Below are 17302 nucleotides of genomic sequence, written 5' to 3' on the forward strand. Positions count from 1 at the left end.
GGATTCAGTGTTTCTCCCTCGAGCTTTGTGCAATCCTCCCATACCTCCTAGGACTTGGAGGGAGAGGACATCTTTCACTTGGACATCTGGCACTGGTGTCCTAACAGACAAGCTCCAGGGCATTTTGTGAAATAGTCTGCAGCTCCCAGAAGCTGCTTCAGACAGAAACCCAAGGACACCAGGCAATGCAGCCCATTAATTGAATGAGTCTGTCAGATACTGTTTCATGGGGTGTCTCTGTGTTTCTGTGGGAATGTTATTTGCAATAGGGGCATTCATCTCCTGCATGTATTTTCTACAACCTTCCTGATTCTTAACCAGTGTCGGACTTTTCCCCTTAGCTTAGCTAAGGCTTGTCGGAAATGTACAGAAAAACTGTGTGGTTTAAAATGTTTGCCAGCTTTAAAGTAATAATCTCAGAACGTCCTGCTCCAGACATCACCTAACAAAGTGCTCTACAGGTTGTTTCCGTGCACTAGAAATTTTATGCCATACTTGACCTTTCACTCCAGACTTTTCCACCATGACCAGAATGCTTTTCCCTTGGTAGCCCACACTCCATTGTGCTCCAAATGTATGTGTATCGTGCTCTAGGACAGTGGAGTTTCCCAGCTCATTTTCTAGCTGTATCCTACTGGGATTCTTTCTGTGATGAACCTTCAGGAGCCCACATTCCTTCTCTGGCACTTCCCTTCCTTGGTTCTCCTGAGTGAACTGGAAGTATTTGCACATCTACAAGTGGTTCGAGAGGAAACAAGCATCTCCCTCTCTGCATTCATCCTCCTGGAGAATCAACTCTTCAAAACACTGTTGCACTGCATCCCAAAGGTTCTGCCTGGATTAGGTGTCCCTGCTACTCCACTTATGCCCAGAGGTGTAGTTAACTGTGCAGTTGCAAAATTGCCGTTTTTCTAAAGACCTGGGCAAATTGCATCGGGGAATCTTAGGCCCACAGAGTGAGCTAGTGCAGATTCATGGCCTACCCCTATTACAGTTCCTCCTGTGCAAATACCAGCAGAGCTCATCAGTAAATTTAGCCACTGGCAAGAATTGCACAGGTGGAAACTGCTAAGTCTCATTCTGCTGGCCACTGAAATGCTCTCCCTCTGTCATTGTGCCCGAGCAAGGTTTTGCAATGTTAGCACATCTACAAACAAACCTTCTGTAACAGGAGCAGAGTCCTGTGGACCTGCAGCTCTGGGGAGCGGGCCAGCTCCAGGCAGTCTCGCTTTTGCTCTTTTCAGTGGAAATTCGCCATCACCAGCTTGTGCAGCAGGCTGAAGTTACCTGCTCTTGGAAAAACTCCCTTTCCTTTGGGACCAGTTACAGACTGTCAGCCTTGAACTTATCACAGGCCATGTGTAAATGCACCTACCACTTGTTCAAAGGTCTCGGTGTGCACCCATAAATAGCCTAAGCACAACAGACCTCTCGGAAGGTTGAGGCCATCCAAGGCCTCCTGTTGGCATGGTGTGCCCAACCTTCTTCACCAGCCTCTCCAGTGCAGCTGGGGCTTTGCATAAGCCCCCAGCCATCACTAAATTGCCAGGTCAGGCTTTGCTGAGAAAGCAATGTTCCCATCTTTCTTTTCTTTGTCTTTTCTGCCTGTTGAGATACAGCTTTCAGATCTGTTGTGGCTGAGCAAACTGAACCCATCATCCAAGGGGCCTCCATGCTCAGACAGAGCTTCTTTCCAGGGACTTCAGAGGGGGAACTTAGGGGGAAGATTGTTTTACTTGTTCCTGGTTGATGTTCCTGGAAGGCATCCAGCAGACAGATGGAGATCCTTTCTGTTTCACGTACACAGGATCTCACTGACCTGTTGGGGAAGAGTCTCTGAAGGTCCCAGAATTCCAGGCAGGCTTCAGACTCCCCCATCAGTCAGGGCTGGCAGTGACCTCAGAGTGGAGCCACCTTTATATTTTACTGTCCTCAAAGGCAGGACAGGTTCTCAGCTACCTGCAAACAATTTGCTTCACTTGAAACACACCTTTAAAGGGAATTTCCAAACTGATGGGGTAAGGTGCAGTTCCTGGTATTTATCAGGACATTACCATGACTCACTTATTGCTCCAGTGCCTTGTTTCTGACTTTCCCAGGTTTGGAAGTGTCTACACTCTTCTGTCATCACTATCCACTACAAGCTGATTAGCTCAGCCACCATTAGCCCATGGGCTGGTTGGGGAGACTGGCCCATCTCTGGTATCACCCACTTCACATGGCCTAAGATGGGCCAAAGTCTACCAGGCTGTGACCAGTGTCCCCCAGTAAGGTTTTTGCACCAGTCCTTCACAAAATCATGGTCCTGACTCTGTCCCCCAGCTGGATTCCCCCCATTTCCCCATTTTGCAACTGTGCAAAGGGCTCGCTGCACGTTGTGTCTTGTCTTGGCCCACCACCTTCCCACACTCAGGTTATTCTATTTCTGCTTCTGAGCTCAGCTGTGTTTTTGCATGGCCCCTGTCTCTCTCGCTTTACATACCTTGGGTGTGTGTGGTACTCTCTGAGGTGGAAGTTCTCTTTTCTTGTCCCCGCGTGAGCCACAGAGCTGCGCTGACAGGACTGACCACCTTCCTACCACTGCCAGCTTCCTGGCCCAAGGCTCTGCTGCAGCCCATGATTTAAGGACTTGGCACACTCAGCCTCTCAGGGCATCTTTGGCTTCCCATTAAACACAGAGATACCATTCCTGGCTCAGGAAGTCTCTGCCCTGCAGGCCACCAGGACCTGGGACACCGGCCTAGGGAGCTTGCATTATGTGCATGCTCTGTTTGTCTGCTCCTCCCAAAGCATCTCCTCCAGGACTTCAGGACTGCAGGACCTTTTCTCTGACCCAGGACAGGTTTTTATGTGCTTCCATTTCCCTTTTTCCCAGGTCTCAATCTGGTCACCCCTTTACTGAAAAATCCATTAATAGGTCAATGTCCAATTTCCCCTGGTTGAATGCCTTGTTATTCAACCAAAATAATCCAGATCCTGCAGCTGAATTCTCTTTGTCCCCCACTTTGTGGCACACAGCTGATCAGCTCTCTCTAATTTGATGGTTGATTCTAGTCATACAGCCAGACTAGATAATATAATCTCTTTTCCTGAAGGCAAGTGCTCACTGATAAAAGAGCTGACCCCATCAAATTGGCTCTGAGGCCTCCCATTTCAGAGCCATTCCCTCATGCTGTGGTTATGGACAGAGCCGAACAAATCTCCCAGATGTATTTTCCTCAAACACCATGGCTTTTGCACTGATTCAGCTGGGACAAATAGTCTGATTCCTTCCTCCTGGAGACTGGAAATGCTGGTGGATGTTGGTGGTAGGCGGTGTACTGGCCAGCTCTTTTCTGCAGCAGGAGGCTGTTTTTTTCCTGCAGTGACCTGCAAGCCTTTTATTTCCTTTTCTGACTGATTGTCTCAATTTCTTAACTCTTCACTGTGGTTCATCTTGGCTTAAAAATTGGCCAAAGCTTTTGTTGTGCCTCTTATTTTCTGGAAAACATTATTTTGCATGATACTCACACTGCTGATCACCTCTTTGATCCATCCTGCGTCTTTAAACTGGGAATCTTCCAGAAGAATTTTGCACTCTCTCTGGACACTGAAGTCTTTTATCCTTGTCTGCAGGTGACCTCTTATAAAACTCTTAGAAGTTTCCAGATGTTGCTTGAACTATTACAAAGCCTCCAGCTGTCTCAGCTCATGTTTTGCATCTTTGGTAATTTTCAATTTCCGTTCCCACTTGGTTCCAGAGGAATCTCAGAATTAGGACTTCTCCTAGAAGCTGAGTCTCACCCCGGACATTCTGTCCATAATTTGAAGATCTGCAGGTTGTTCCAGAGAGGATGAAGCTGGCAAACAAATGCTCCAGAAATGCTCCAGGTGTTCCACAAGGAGGTTGCTCCAGAAAAGCTCACCCCGCCTGCTCCCCACCCTGTCTGTTAGTTACAGAAACCATGCAAAGCCCTGCTTTCCTGCCCATGGGAGGAATCACCTGCAGGGAACTGTCTTTTCTTTCAGAGTTCAAGCTCCCTTTGAGTCAGCACTCCCCCAAAAGGTCTCCCTATGCTTTGTTTTAGGTTTAAGCTCCTTCTTTTACTCAGGCTGTTTTCTTGATGCTTTTTCAAGGACCAGTCCAGTGAGGAGGAGAGGAATTTTATGCTGAAGCTGCTTGTTTCTCTCCACTGACTAACAAGAGAGCCTGCAGCTCTACCTTAGATGTCCAGCATGGATGACTGACTTGGGGCAACCAATATGTCCTTGATGAGCAAGTTTCCCCTGCAGTCTGTGGTCCCCCTTCCCGAGGGAGCTGCTCTGTAGTCCAAGCTTACCCAGGTAATGTGCTAGGGGAGATTTAGGTTGGATGTAGGGAAATTTTCTTCCCCCAGAGGGTGGCTGAGCACTGGAACAGGCTCCCCAGGGAAGTAACCATGGCCCCAAGCCTCACAGAGCTCGAGAAGCATTTGGACAACACTCTCAGGCACTCGGTAGGATTGTCCTGTGCAGAGTCTGAAGTTGGACTCCAGGATTTTTGTGGGTCCCTTCCAACTCAGAATATTCTATGACTCCGTGAACATATGTAACAGTTTGCTTTCCTCACCAGCAGCAGATTCTCCCACCCACCTCTGCAGCAGTCCACCAGCCCTCTCCTTCTGACCCTCCCCACCCCTATAACCTATAGGCACGTGGCACACATGTATGTTATTTATTTTTGTCCTCGGTTTAGCTTCACGGACAGTGTGGAAATGCCATCAAGTTAACAGGGAGAGAGCTGTACAAGCCCGCAGTGCCGCTTGCTGCTTGCCAAGCAGGAGCCTCAAACACCTCATCAGAGCCTTCGCTGCTCCTGAAACCTCATTCGCACTTTACATACGGGCAGTGCGGTTCGGCAGCCCCCCCGCACACAAAAATCACGAGTTACCCCCCTGGCCAGATTACCTGTACAGCACCATCGTTAGACAGGAATGATGTGAGGTTCCCGTCTCTGTTTTGGCAGGCGGGGGCGTGTTTGGTGTTTATTGGGGTAATTCCCCGCCTCCCCAAGCCGCTGGATTCTGTGGGAGCCCGGGTTTGGAGGTCACGCACCTCCAGGAGCCGGAGCCCGAGGAAGGGAGGGAGCAAAACTGAACCAAATGAAAAGCGAGCGGTCAGCGCTGGCAGCGGAGATAAACACATCGCTATGGATCGCCTCAGCTGACACTTCCCGCCTGCGGTTCCCGCCGGGAATACCGGAGAGAAACCCGCCAGCCCGGCTCTGAGAGGGGGTGGTGGTGTGGGGGGTGTCCGCTCCCCCCGCCCCGCACGTGGGGCCGGGGCCGCCGCGCTCCCCGCACACGCCGCACACCCCGCACGTTGCAGGGCCACACATGCTGCGCCGGCGTGCGGGCACGGCGCACACGCGGGGACACGCGGGGACAAACACGCCGGGACACGCACACGCGGGGACACACACGCACGCACAGACAGCGCCTTTGCAAGCGGCACGGGAAAGAAGAGCATCGCCTTCCCTCGGGCACCGGCACCCCGTCCTTCCGGGGGCAGCAGGGTCCTGGCGGGCTGCCCAGAGAGGGGCGGGGGGCGCGGGGCTGCCCGGGGTTGGAGGGGCACGGTCCGTGGTAGTCCGAGCCGGGGGTGCCCGGTGCCACCCGATGCCGCCGCCTGCTAGCGGGGGGCGGCGGGGCAGGGCCGCCCGGTGCAGCCCGGCGGCAGTGATGTGGCAGCAGGTCGGGTCACGTTGCCGGCCCTGTGCTCGTACCAGTGTGAGACAGGATTAGGGAGGCGGCTGTCGGTGCCGCCGCCGCCGGCGGGGAGCGGGGGCTGCGCGGGCGCGCCCGGCGCGCAGGGACGCGGGCGGGGGGGCGGAGGGGGTTCCCCCCCCGCCCCGTCCCGGGGCTGCCGCGGCCGGTCACGCTGCACCGGTGCAAATCCTCTGCCAATGTCACCCCCTGCGCCCCGCGGGGATTCGAGCTGCCCGAGGGCAGCGTCAACAGCAGGTGTGTTTATATTACAGCTAGACATATTTTTATATATATGTGCCTCTATATGTGAGTCCGTCTGTATAAAAGGAGCACTTCTGCCGAGGTCTGGCGTTGCAGGCAGATCCGGCTCCCGTCCAAAGGTCGGGAGGGAGAGCTGCCGGGAGCAGCGGCGGCCGGGCGGGAGCACGGGGGGACGAGAGCTGCGGCACGGCGGCGCCGGGCCAGGGCGCGCTCCGCGCAGTAACACGCGTGTGTGCCTGTTCGTGCCCACGCATCCTATAGAAATCTATAGAAAACGTATGGCGAACGTGACCCCCTAACCGCCCCCCCCAAGAGAGGGGCTCGATTATTCCCCCCTTCCTCCCATGAGCCCGTTTTCCACAGGCGGGTCTTCTCCCCGGATACAAATAAAAATATATAAAAATACAAAAAATAAAGTAAAATTATGTTTTAAATTATTAGAATTAGAAAAATCATAAAAATCATAAAAACACAGTAAGAGTGGCAATCATCACGGCAGTAAGGCTGACGATGACAGCGACAGCGGCAGCAGCAGTAACACGGGGGGAAGCCGCTGTCGCGCTGGGCGGCCCCGGGCGGGCGGCGGGACCCCCCCGTCCCCTCCCCGGTCCCGCCCCCGCCCGCGCCGCACGTGAGCCGGGTGCGGGGCTGGCTGGCGGCGCGCGTGCCCCGCGGGCAGGCGCGGCGGCGGCGGCGGGAGCTGCGGGCGTGTGCGCGGGGAGCGCAGCGAAGGCGGGCAGGGGGGGAGCGGCGGCGGCGGCGGCGGAGGCACTTGGGGGGGGGGGGGGACGAACCGCCGCACACTTTTGGCCACTGCACGGGAGAGGGGGGACGGAGGCTGCATGTGCGCAGCGTCGCTCGCGGATCTCCCGAGACTGATCTCAGCATCCCGCAGGCTCAGTCAAAAGCAGCGACGAAACATCAGCCGCTGCCAGACATGGATGAAGGAATCTCCCGCTTGCCGGAGAGGCAGCTACTGGAGCATAGGGATTTTATAGGGTAAGGCGCCGGGGCAGTATCTCCGTCTCGTATCTCTATGGCGTTTCGTCTTCTTGAGAAAGTGCTGCAAAGCGCTGGGAGCGGCGCCGGCTTCCCGGCGGGGCGCGGGGCTCGCTGCCTCCCTCCGCGGGCGGACCCGGGCGAGCCCTTGCCCGGCCCTTCGGGCAGAGCGCTCGGCGCCCGAGTGCCCACTCGAGGAGGTGCTAGGCGAGCTCTCGCTGCACTTGCCGACGCTGGATCTTTGTGTTTTTCTCCAGGCTGGACTACCCTGCCCTATATATGTGCAAACCCAAAAGAGGCGTGAAGAGGGACGAGAGCAAGGTAAGAATAAGTTTCTGGGCTCTCTTCTCGCTTAATCGCTTGGTTGGGGTTCGCTAAATTTTGCAGCGTAGCTTCGCTCCCAAGAGCATCCCCGGGGGGCTGCGCATACAACTTGCCCCCCGAATCGCAAGTGGGTTTACGAGCGAGCTGACACGGCGGGGAGAGCGGTGCCTTGACGATAATTTGCGCGGCATGTGGTCCGCATGACATTTGTTTTGGTTTTGATCGGCGTTCCGAGAGACTCTGCCTAACACTTGGCTTTTCCGGGTTTTGCTAATTAGGAAACGTACAAACTGCCACATAGACTGATAGAAAAGAAGAGGCGAGACAGGATTAACGAATGCATTGCCCAGCTGAAGGATTTACTGCCCGAGCATCTGAAACTGACGGTAAGGTGCCCAGGAGCGTGTATGTCCATGCAGATGCCGGCGCCGGCAGCCTGCCCGCTGCGCAGCCCCCGGGACGCCGGGCTGCCTGCCTGCTGCCCGCCCGCCGTCCTGGCCCTAACGCCTCGGGGACCGGTCTCACCGAAGTTAACGGAGGCGGCGTTTGGCGGTAGCCAAAACGTGCCGGGAGGTAGCCAAGCCGCCCCCTACCCTTGCCTTTGCAGACGCTGGGACACCTGGAGAAAGCGGTGGTGCTGGAACTGACTTTGAAGCACTTGAAAGCGCTAACAGCCTTAACAGAGCAGCAGCACCAGAAGATTATTGCTTTGCAGAATGGTAAGCGGGGCCCGGGGGGCACCGCCGCTGGGGTGCACCGGGGGCGGGCGGGGGGAGGCCCGGAGCGAGGCACCGCATGCCGCAGCCGCGGGTAAACGTTGTCCCCGCTCGGTCTCCCCCGCAGGGGAGCGGTCCATGAAGTCTCCGGTGCAGGCCGACCTGGACGCCTTCCACTCGGGCTTTCAAACGTGCGCCAAGGAAGTGCTGCAGTACCTCTCCCGCTTCGAGAGCTGGACCCCCCGCGAGCAGCGATGCGCCCAGCTCCTCGGCCACCTGCACTCCATCTCCTCGCAGTTCCTCCCCGGCCCTCAGCTCCTCTCCCCGCCGCCGGGCCCCCTCAGCAAGGGATCCTCCTCCTCTTCCTCCCCGCCCGCCCCCCCCTGCGCGCCGGGCCACAAGCCGGAGGGCCAGGCTAACTGCGTGCCCGTCATCCAGCGGACTCACGCCGCCGAGCTCAGCGCCGAGACCGACACGGACACGGACAGCGGCTACGGCGGGGAGGGCGAGGCGCGCCCCGAGCGCGGCCCCGCGGCGGCGGCCGGCGGAGCGCTGCCCGCCCTGGCCATCAAGCAGGAGCCGTCGGGGGACGAGGTGCCCCCCGCGCCCAAGCGGCTGAAGCTGGACCGCGGCGGGAGCCCCATGCCCGGCCCGCCGGGGCTGGCGGCGCGGGGCGCCGAGGCGGCGGCGGCGGCAGCGGCGGCCGCTCTGGTCAGACCCGACGCCACCCTGCTGGGGTCCCTGATGGCTCTGGGGGCGGGCGGCGGCGGGGCCTCCTTCGGACAGCCGGCGGCGGCCCCTTTCTGCCTGCCCTTCTACTTCATCTCCCCCTCGGCCGCCGCCGCCTACATGCAGCCCTTCCTGGATAAAGGCAGCCTGGAGAAGTATCTCTACCCCGCCGCTCCCATCCCGCTCCTCTACCCGGGCATCCCGGCCCAGGCGGCCGCCGCCGCGGCCGCCGCGGCGGCCTCCTTCCCCTGCCTCTCCTCCGTGCTCGGCCCCGCTGAGAAGGCGGCGGCCGCCGCCGCCGCCGGGCTGCCCCCGACGCCCCACCTCCCGCACCCCTTCGCTGCCGCCGCCGCCGCCGAGCCAGGCGAGGAGCCCGAGCCCGCAGCTGCCGAGGAGCCTGGCGCCGAGGGCCCGTGAGACGCCCCGGGGGCTCCCCGCCGCCGCTGCCCTCCCCTCGGACTGAGGGGCCGTCGGGCCGCCACTTGCGCCCCCGGTTTCCTATGGAGGGCAGGGGTCGCTGGGGCCGCTGATCGCTGGGCACTCGCGGCCGCGGGGCGCCGGGACCCAGCCCGGGGGAGCCCCGCTGCCGGGGCGGCAGGTCCCGGAGCGGCCCCCGCAGAGGACCGTCGAGGATAAAATTTGCTACTCAGTATTTTTTTAATGTTTGGCTTTACAAATGCATAAATAAGGAAAACAACAACAACAAAAAAACCCCAAACAAAACACAACAAGAAGAAGGAAGAAAACATAGTAAGGATACTTTTTTTTTTTTCTCTCTCTATAGAGTAAATTAAATGTGGCACCTTATCTGGAATGGGTTTATACAGTGTGTCCCTAAGTCCCACTTGGGAACTTGCACTTGTTGTCCGGGAGACCTGGATGGGTTCAGGGTGAGGGCGGGGAGCGAGGCGAGGGAGGAAGGGCAGAGCCCAGCACCTGTGCTAGCACTTTATGGAGAACCGGAGCATGGAGGATGCACCCTGAGCCCAAACCTGCAGTGCCTTGAGCACCCGGGGATGCCACTGGCTCCAGCGAGTTTTGGGTGTGCAAGGGAAGGAGGGTCAGACCCATTACATAACGTTGTGTTTATTTCATTATTTTTTTGGGCTAAGGTATACAGGTGTGGCAAGTGCGTTTGTTCTCACCCCATCTTTATTTAATTCAGTATGTTCCCGAGAGATTTTTTTTCCCCAAACCTTGCTGTATAAAATGAATGTTACTGCACTGAACTACAAAAAGAAACCCCCTTCTCTCCCCCAAGAAAACACAGAGCAGCTTGTCAACCTGAACTCATTTTATCCTAAATTCCAAGTGACACAAACTGGAGGCCGTAGGTAAACACCTCGCTGTGCAATCAGAAACAATTAAACCAGTTTGGGTAAGTTTCCCATATGGGTTCTTCCCTCATCCCATGCTCGAATACTGCGATTTCCCTTTCTGGAGACAAACCAGACGCCAGATAATCACACAGATAAAGCTTTTATGATAAGGCTTAAACCAAGACCTTGCCTAGATATTTTTAGTTTGTTGCCAAGGTAGCACTGTGAGAAATCTCACTTGAATGTTATGTAAGAGGTGAGACACCACAGCCTGGCGAGGAGTGTGTGCGTGTCCGGGGTCCGTCAGTCCGTTTGGTGCATCTGCTGCTGCTGTTGCTACTGTTTGCCTCAAACGCTGTGTTTAAACAACGTTACAAAAAAAAATCTTACTAGCCTACAGAGTGGCTGTATGTAAATAGTTGTTAATACATCCAATTAATGATGTCTGACATGCTATTTTTGTAGGGAGAAAAATATGTGTTAATGATATTTTGAGTTAAATATCTTTTGGGAGGATTTGCTGAAAAAGTTGCACTTTTGTTACAATGCTTATGCTTGATACAAGCTTATGCTGTCTTAAATTATTAAAAAAAAAATAAATCCTGTCTGCAAGAAACCAGCTGTTTTAGAACAGTTTAGTATGTGATATATTAGAAATCAATCTTTATATTCAGTATTTTCCAGCACTCCATGAATTCTATTATCTAAATATTTCCACACTATTTTGTGATTAAAAGAATTCTTACTAAGGAATAAAAACTTTAATACACAAAGTGGGGTTGTCTACTAATTAAAAATGCAATGATAATACATAATAATTGGTGCATTGAGCTTCAAACTGTATGATTGCGTGGCTGACAATGATTTAATTCACATTTTTAATCTGGGTTTGAATTTTCTGGGTTTTCTTTAACTCTCTTTGGCAAACTCTGGTTTAATATATGCACATTTCACAAAGCAAAGTGTGGAACACACAGGTTTCTTCCTGACTTTTTTCCCCTCTTCTTTTTGCAAAATATTCATCTTTAAAATTAACACTTGACAGCCCTGGTGCTCTCTTTACTCACAAGGAACAAACTTTACGATTTGCCTGACAATCTAATGACGTATCATAGTCTCTGCAGGAATGAATGATGGGTGTCCCAGCTTGGAAACACTCTGTGACAACTGAATATTTTGTGGTGGGGGGGAGAGCAAGAGGAGGAATAGTGGTGGAAGCAGGCAGATCATAGTGCGGAAATGCAGCACCCTAAAGGCTTCCACAGATTGAATAGCAGAGCTGTAGATCACCTTTCCTTGCAAAAATTCTTGCAGGGATATAAAATTAGAGGAACCCCTCAGACAGTAGCCAGTGTTTACGTAAGAGAGACGAAGGGAACGTTCCGTGCTCCCTCTGCTGGTTCTCCCATACCGGTGACTACACGGACAAGGAACAATCTCAATCCTTTAAAATACAGGAGGAATTATAAATTGGATGAAAAATAAGCGCTCCTTTTAAATGACTCGAGTAGGATTGTTAAGAAATAAAGGTCTTCACATGGAAGCTGTAGTAAATTTAATTCCTATTAGAGATACAAGCAGGCTATCTACAAATACCAGTGGACACATAGACATGTTTTTTTCCGTAAATAATGGACCAAAGGCTGCTACAGTGCACCACTCTACCTGCTGAAGTCAATTACTAAGTAGGGAAATGGGGAAAAAATCTGCATCTGGCTCCAGCTGTCTTTGGATCTGGTTCTGCTCCCTGCATTGTCACAGGAATGAAAGTGAGCTGGGCTTGACCCTTCCCCTCGGTAACTTTGACCTGCATACTTGAACAGCTTAACACTTGCTAGGCCACCAGTTAGGCTGGGATGAAGGTGTTCGTGTATTCCAACTCCTCCTGCCAGCCAGGGAAGCGGCCTGCCTGAGCACAAAGCTCTTCCTACCAGTTCACTACACACACACAAAGGGTAGAGCCACGGGCACTTCTTAAAAAGCTCCTGAAGAGCGCAGTGTAAAACCTGAGCATGAGCAAGGCTTTAGGTCTCCTTCAAATTTCCATCCTTTGGGAATATGAATCGGTTTGGGTTTCACTGGGCTATAAACCCAGATCCTTAGAGGGCTTTATGTACAGTAAAAGGAAGGCTTGCTTTTATTAGCCCTTGAATCAAACGTACCAAATGACTTCACACCAAGTCACAGCATCAGTGGAATCTATTAAATTTTATGACATAAAACATAAAGACAAATTATGTGTGTTCTAATAATCCCAATGCCTAACAAAAGCAAACACGGGGAAAAAAAGGTTTGTAATTGAGGCTGATAACCCACGGCAAAAGGCAAATGACAGGAGATATTCCAGTGTCAGCCTTAATTATTAAATTCCAGGAATCCTCAGATCCTTATGGAGCCTAAATCAATTTGTATGTCTTGAATTTTCTTGAGGTTAAAAACAATCACAGAAATACTGGACAAGAGCCTCCCATCTTTAAATATACATTCCCGTATGGAAGTGCTGAGAGTGCAGGACTGGGTGCTACATTTACTGTTTACACTTGAATCCATATTCTGTTGTCCCATAAACCACAAGATAAGGGATGCAAGCTTGATTTCGTAAGCAATAAACTTTGAAAACAGATTTTATAATCCAGTATATTATAGTGGCATGACAGGCTCCATTAGAGTGTGTTAAATAAGGATGGTTGGGATTTTTAAACCACTGGAAGGCAATGTCATGTACCTCCAACTGAAGGACAAGGAATTTTTATATTTGGAAGGATTACAGTTACAGAACTTGACTATCAGCCCTGTTTGAGAAAGGCCTGACCTACCATTTAAGTCATGTGAGTCCTTTTCTGGAGCATAATGGGCCTTGGAGTAGGTCCCGAGTTTGTGTTTTGGACCTTTTTTGTTTAATTTTCACCTCTAGTCAGGGCAGACTGAATGTCTGACATCCAGCAAGCCTGGGGACTGTATGCAAGGTGTGTTTCAGTACCTCTAAATTCCTAGTCTGCCCTGTAACCTGGGTCTTGCAACGCATTTCCTTTTCCCTTCAAACCTCAGCTCTTGGAATCATCCCTGCCTTCTTTGAGAAGTTTCCTGCCTTCTGGTTGCAGAAATGAACACGAAAATACAACCTCGGAGAAAGAAAGTAACAAAAATGCTGAATTTCCTCTCTGCAAAAAAAAAGCCTTGGACTTTTTAGAGCCAGTTTCACCCTTCAGGAAAGCCTGAATCTCTGTTGACTATCTCTGGTGCTCCTGCAGGCTCAGAGCAGCTCGCTGGGAAGCAGCAGAGAGAAACCAGTGGCTCACCTGCCGCCAGCAGCAGCTGCGTGAGCCCCGGACACGTGTGGGCTGGATGTGAGCAAGGGCGAGCTGCTCCGCTCTCTGCAACCTTCCCGTGGCTCCAGCATTTCAGCCTGCAGGGCTGTCAATCTGTCACAAGCACTACATCCATGGCAGCCTCGATGACGGCGCTGCCGCGGGCTGCAGGAGCTGCCCTGCCTGGGACAGGCTGTTCTGCCTCGCTGAGCTCACGGGGTACCCAGCGGCAGCGCACCTGCTGCTGCCGCCGCTGCCTCTTCCTGGGCTGCAAACATTCCCCTCCCTGCATGGCCCTCCCCGAGGATGCAGCCAATGCCTGGGACAGGCAGGAAGGCATTTCTTTATGTTTCAGCAAGCAGGGACTGTGATCCCAGGCAGCTCTACCATGTCATGGGGACCAGGGGGAGTTGTTTCTCCTGCCTACATAAAGCCCTGTTGGTTGGGTTTTTAACTTTGCTTTTCACTAGATGTTTTTTACGGATGTGACCAAGGCACTCTCACAACTAAGTAATTTCTAGGGAATAATCTCAGGAAAAGAGCCATGCAAATATGGCACCTTCCTCCTCAGTAGAAAATTGTCTCCCCAAGTGTGTTTGGATTAATACCTGCAGCACAGAGCCACATGAGCCAACAGATGCTGAAGTGGATTCTGTTCTCACTGTACAAGGTTGCCAAGGCTCCAGCCCTTCTGTGGGTGGCAGGCAGGCCCATAGACTTCCTTACATATGATGTTGTTTGCAAAGAAGCCCCTCTAGGTGGGAGCAGCAGCCCCTCTGCGTGGGCCTAATAATTATAGACTTGGCTGGAATGCACTGCATTGGCTTCAGGTTTGGAGCCTGTGAGTAGTGACCCTGACCAGCATTTCTGTGGTACAGAGGTCACGGCTTCCAGCAAAGTTCCTAAGACTGGGCCCTAGGCTCCAGCTGAAAGACATGGAATATGAGTATCTCCATCAAAACCGTCATAAACCACCAAGAGCAGACTCTGTAGCAATAAGGCAGCCTGAAACGCAGAAAAAAAGCTTCTCTTCACCGAATCCCAGAATGGGTCAGGCTGGAAGGGACCACAGTGGGTCATCTGGTCCCACCTCTCTGCTCAAGCAGGACCATCCCAGAGCACATGGCACAGGATCGAATCCAGATGGTTCTGGAATCTCTCCAGTGAGAGAGACTCTATATCCTCTCTTGGCAGCAAGATCTCCAGATGTGTTTGCAGGACTCCTATTACGAGTAGGAGAAACTGAGTGTCTCCTTTTCACATGTCAGTTGAACTCTTGTTCTGCACAGGACGGAGAGGCTGGAAAAGAACTAAAGACGGAAAATCTTTTTATGCTTTGCTTGAAATGAGAGGGCATAAGTCTTAAGATGCACGGGGGGAGGTTAGACATGAGTAAAAATTTTTTCACTGAACGGGTCATCAGACATTGGAGCAGGCTGCCCAGGGAGATGGAGTCACTGTCCCTGCAGGTTTTTAAGGAAGGACTGGATGTGGCACCCAGTGCCATGGTCTGCTTGATACGGTGGTGTTCAGTCATAGGCTGGACTCGATGATCTCAGAAAACTTTTCCAGCCTAAACTCTTTCTGTGATGCCGTGAAAAGAGAAGGTCTGCCCCACTTGTGCACGCTGGGTTTGTTCGGACGGCAGGAGCGCTCAAGCAGCGCCTGTGCACACACTAAGCACGTCGTTGCGGACAGCAGTCCTGGGAGGCACCGCAGGGGGCAAGGGGCCACTTTGGGGTGACTTTGCCAGAGAGTCCCCGGCAGCCCGGCCGGTTCCCTGGCGCTCCCGCCCTGCTCCGTGCCGCTGTTCCTCCCCTCCGCCCCGCCCGGCGCTTCCCGGTTCCCGCCTCGGTCCGAAGTGCGCGCCCGGCCCTCAGGCCGCCGCCGCCGCCGCCGTCACGCGCGCGCCCGCGTGACCGCCGCGCACGCTGCCCGGCACGTGCGCGCGGGGCCGCGCCCGCTGCGGGGAGGGCGGGAGGGGCGGGGGGCGGGGCCAGCGGCGGCGGCGGCGGCCATTGGCAGGCGCGCGGCTCGCGCTCCGCCTCCCCGCGCGCGGCCCCACCTCCCCTCAGGAATGGCCGCCCCTGGGGCGGGGTGGAGCTGGGGCTCGTCTGACACAATCACAGGATCTACGAGGCTGGAAAAGTCCTCCGAGATCGTTGAGTCCAACCTGTGACCGAACACCACCGCGTCAACCAGACCATGGCACTGAGTGCCACGTCCAGCCTTTCCTAAAACACCTCCAGGGACGGTAATTTCACCGCCTCCCTGCGCAGCCCGTTCCGATGTCTGATCACCTTTTCTGTGAACAAATTCTTCCTACTCTGCACTGCTGCGGTCTCACCTTGATTACTGTGTGCAGTTTTGGTCACTGCAATATAGCAGAGAGATTAAGCTGTTAGAATGTGTCCAAAGGAGAGACATGAAGATGGTGAAGGGCCTGGAGGGGAAGCCACACGAGGAGCAGCTGAGGGCACTTGGTCTGTTCAGCTGGAGAGGAGGAGACTGAGGTCAGAGCTCACAGCAGTTCTGCAGCTTCCTCACCTGGGGAAGAGGAGGGGCAGGCCCTGATCTCTGCTCTGTGTGACCAGGGACAGGACCTGAGGGAACGGCTGGAGCTGTGTCAGGGAGGGTTAGGCTGGATATCAGGAAAAGGTTCTTCCCCCAGAGGGTGGTGGGGCATTGAACAGGCTCCCCCAGGAATGGTCACAGCCCCAAGCCTGACAGCTCCAGGAGCTTTTGGACAACTCTTGGGCACATGATGTGACTCTTTGGGACTGTGTGTGCAGGGACAGGGGTTGAACTCGATGATCCTTGTGAGTCCCTTCCAACTCAGCTCATTCTGTGATTCTGTAATGTCCAATCTAAACCTCCCCTGTCCTCTCAGAAAGGGTTGTCGAGAGGTTCAGAGTCCCAGCATTCAAGAGGTTTGCTCGATGCACATTGAGCAATCAGAATGCAACATTATGCAGGTATGGGCCAATTCTGTACAGAAGATAATAAAGACAAGAGGTTTACAGCCCTTGAGGGCATCAGCTGGAGGGTTAATAAATCAGGGAAAACCTTAGTAGAGGCTGTTTTTTAACTTAGATTCTTCTGAAATAACAATGTTGTTACTGTGATGTGGAATCATGGAATGGCCTGGGTTGGAAGGGACTTTAAACACCATCCAGTTCCATTCCCCTGCCATGGGCAAGGACACCTTCCACTATCCCAGCTTGCTCCAAGCCCCATCCAGCCTGGCTTTGGACACTGCCAGGGCTGGGGCAGCCACAGCTTCTCTGGGCAACCTGTGCCAGGGCCTCCCCACCCTCACAGGGAACAATTTCTTCCTCATATCCAATCTAAACCTGCTCTCTGTCAGTGTGAAGCCATTCCCCCTTGTCCTGTCACTCCATGCCCTGTAAATAGTCTCCCTCCATCTTTCCTGTAGGCTCTTGTAGGTCCCTTTATTTCAAAACAGTTGGTGGTGGCAGCACTGATGCAGTGGCACCTGTTGGACAGCACAGCGAGATCAAAAGGTAACACAGACACCTAAGAGGAGAAACTGAGGCTCCAGCCATGATATGCTGCATGTTTATGCATTTTATGTTGTAAACTCACTGGAATAAGAATGGATCTTCACGGGAGCTGGGGTAGGCTCTGGTACTGTGGTTTCCTCTTCCCCCAAGTGCAGATTTTAATCAAACAGGCTGAAGCTATTTCTCAGTAAGTGACAGCTTAATGATTCTGTGCAAACTAGGGCAAGATCCACCAGAGAAACAGCGCACATGTCTCTGAGAGCAGCTTTTGGCAGAGGGAGCAGGAGATGCAGAGGTGAACCTCCCAGGAGGAAGAATATTCAATCCCAGTCACCTACTGAGATATAAATATTTTAGGTCCTGAGCCATGACTCAAAGGCAGGGCTGCTCCTCTTC

The 17302-nt window shown here is 53.4% G+C and overlaps 2 protein-coding genes across 2 annotated transcripts in view; one reads left to right on the forward strand and one right to left on the reverse strand.

Annotated features, from left to right (window-relative positions):
- SSPN (sarcospan) overlaps positions 1 to 17302 on the reverse strand; it is an 84429-nt gene that overhangs the window by 39634 nt on the left and 27493 nt on the right. The gene's annotated exons all lie outside the window — the stretch shown is intronic.
- Positions 6770 to 10847, forward strand: BHLHE41 (basic helix-loop-helix family member e41). The gene is made up of 5 exons (XM_032107622.1): positions 6770 to 6986; positions 7244 to 7307; positions 7589 to 7696; positions 7918 to 8029; positions 8154 to 10847. Exons 1-5 carry the CDS (start codon positions 6925 to 6927, stop codon positions 9170 to 9172), a joined length of 1365 nt encoding a protein of 454 aa, XP_031963513.1. The 5' UTR covers positions 6770 to 6924; the 3' UTR covers positions 9173 to 10847.

The sequence above is a fragment of the Corvus moneduloides genome, chromosome 4 (genome assembly GCF_009650955.1).
Source record: "Corvus moneduloides isolate bCorMon1 chromosome 4, bCorMon1.pri, whole genome shotgun sequence".
Taxonomy (NCBI): Eukaryota; Metazoa; Chordata; class Aves; order Passeriformes; family Corvidae; genus Corvus; species Corvus moneduloides.

Coding starts and splice junctions, on each gene's coding strand:
- BHLHE41 (XM_032107622.1), top strand. CDS start 6,925: ATGGATGAAGGAATCTCCCGCTTGCCGGAGAGGCAGCTACTGGAGCAT. Junction 6,987..7,243: donor GAGCATAGGGATTTTATAGG/GTAAGGCGCCGG, acceptor GTTTTTCTCCAG/GCTGGACTACCCTGCCCTAT. Junction 8,030..8,153: donor GATTATTGCTTTGCAGAATG/GTAAGCGGGGCC, acceptor TCTCCCCCGCAG/GGGAGCGGTCCATGAAGTCT.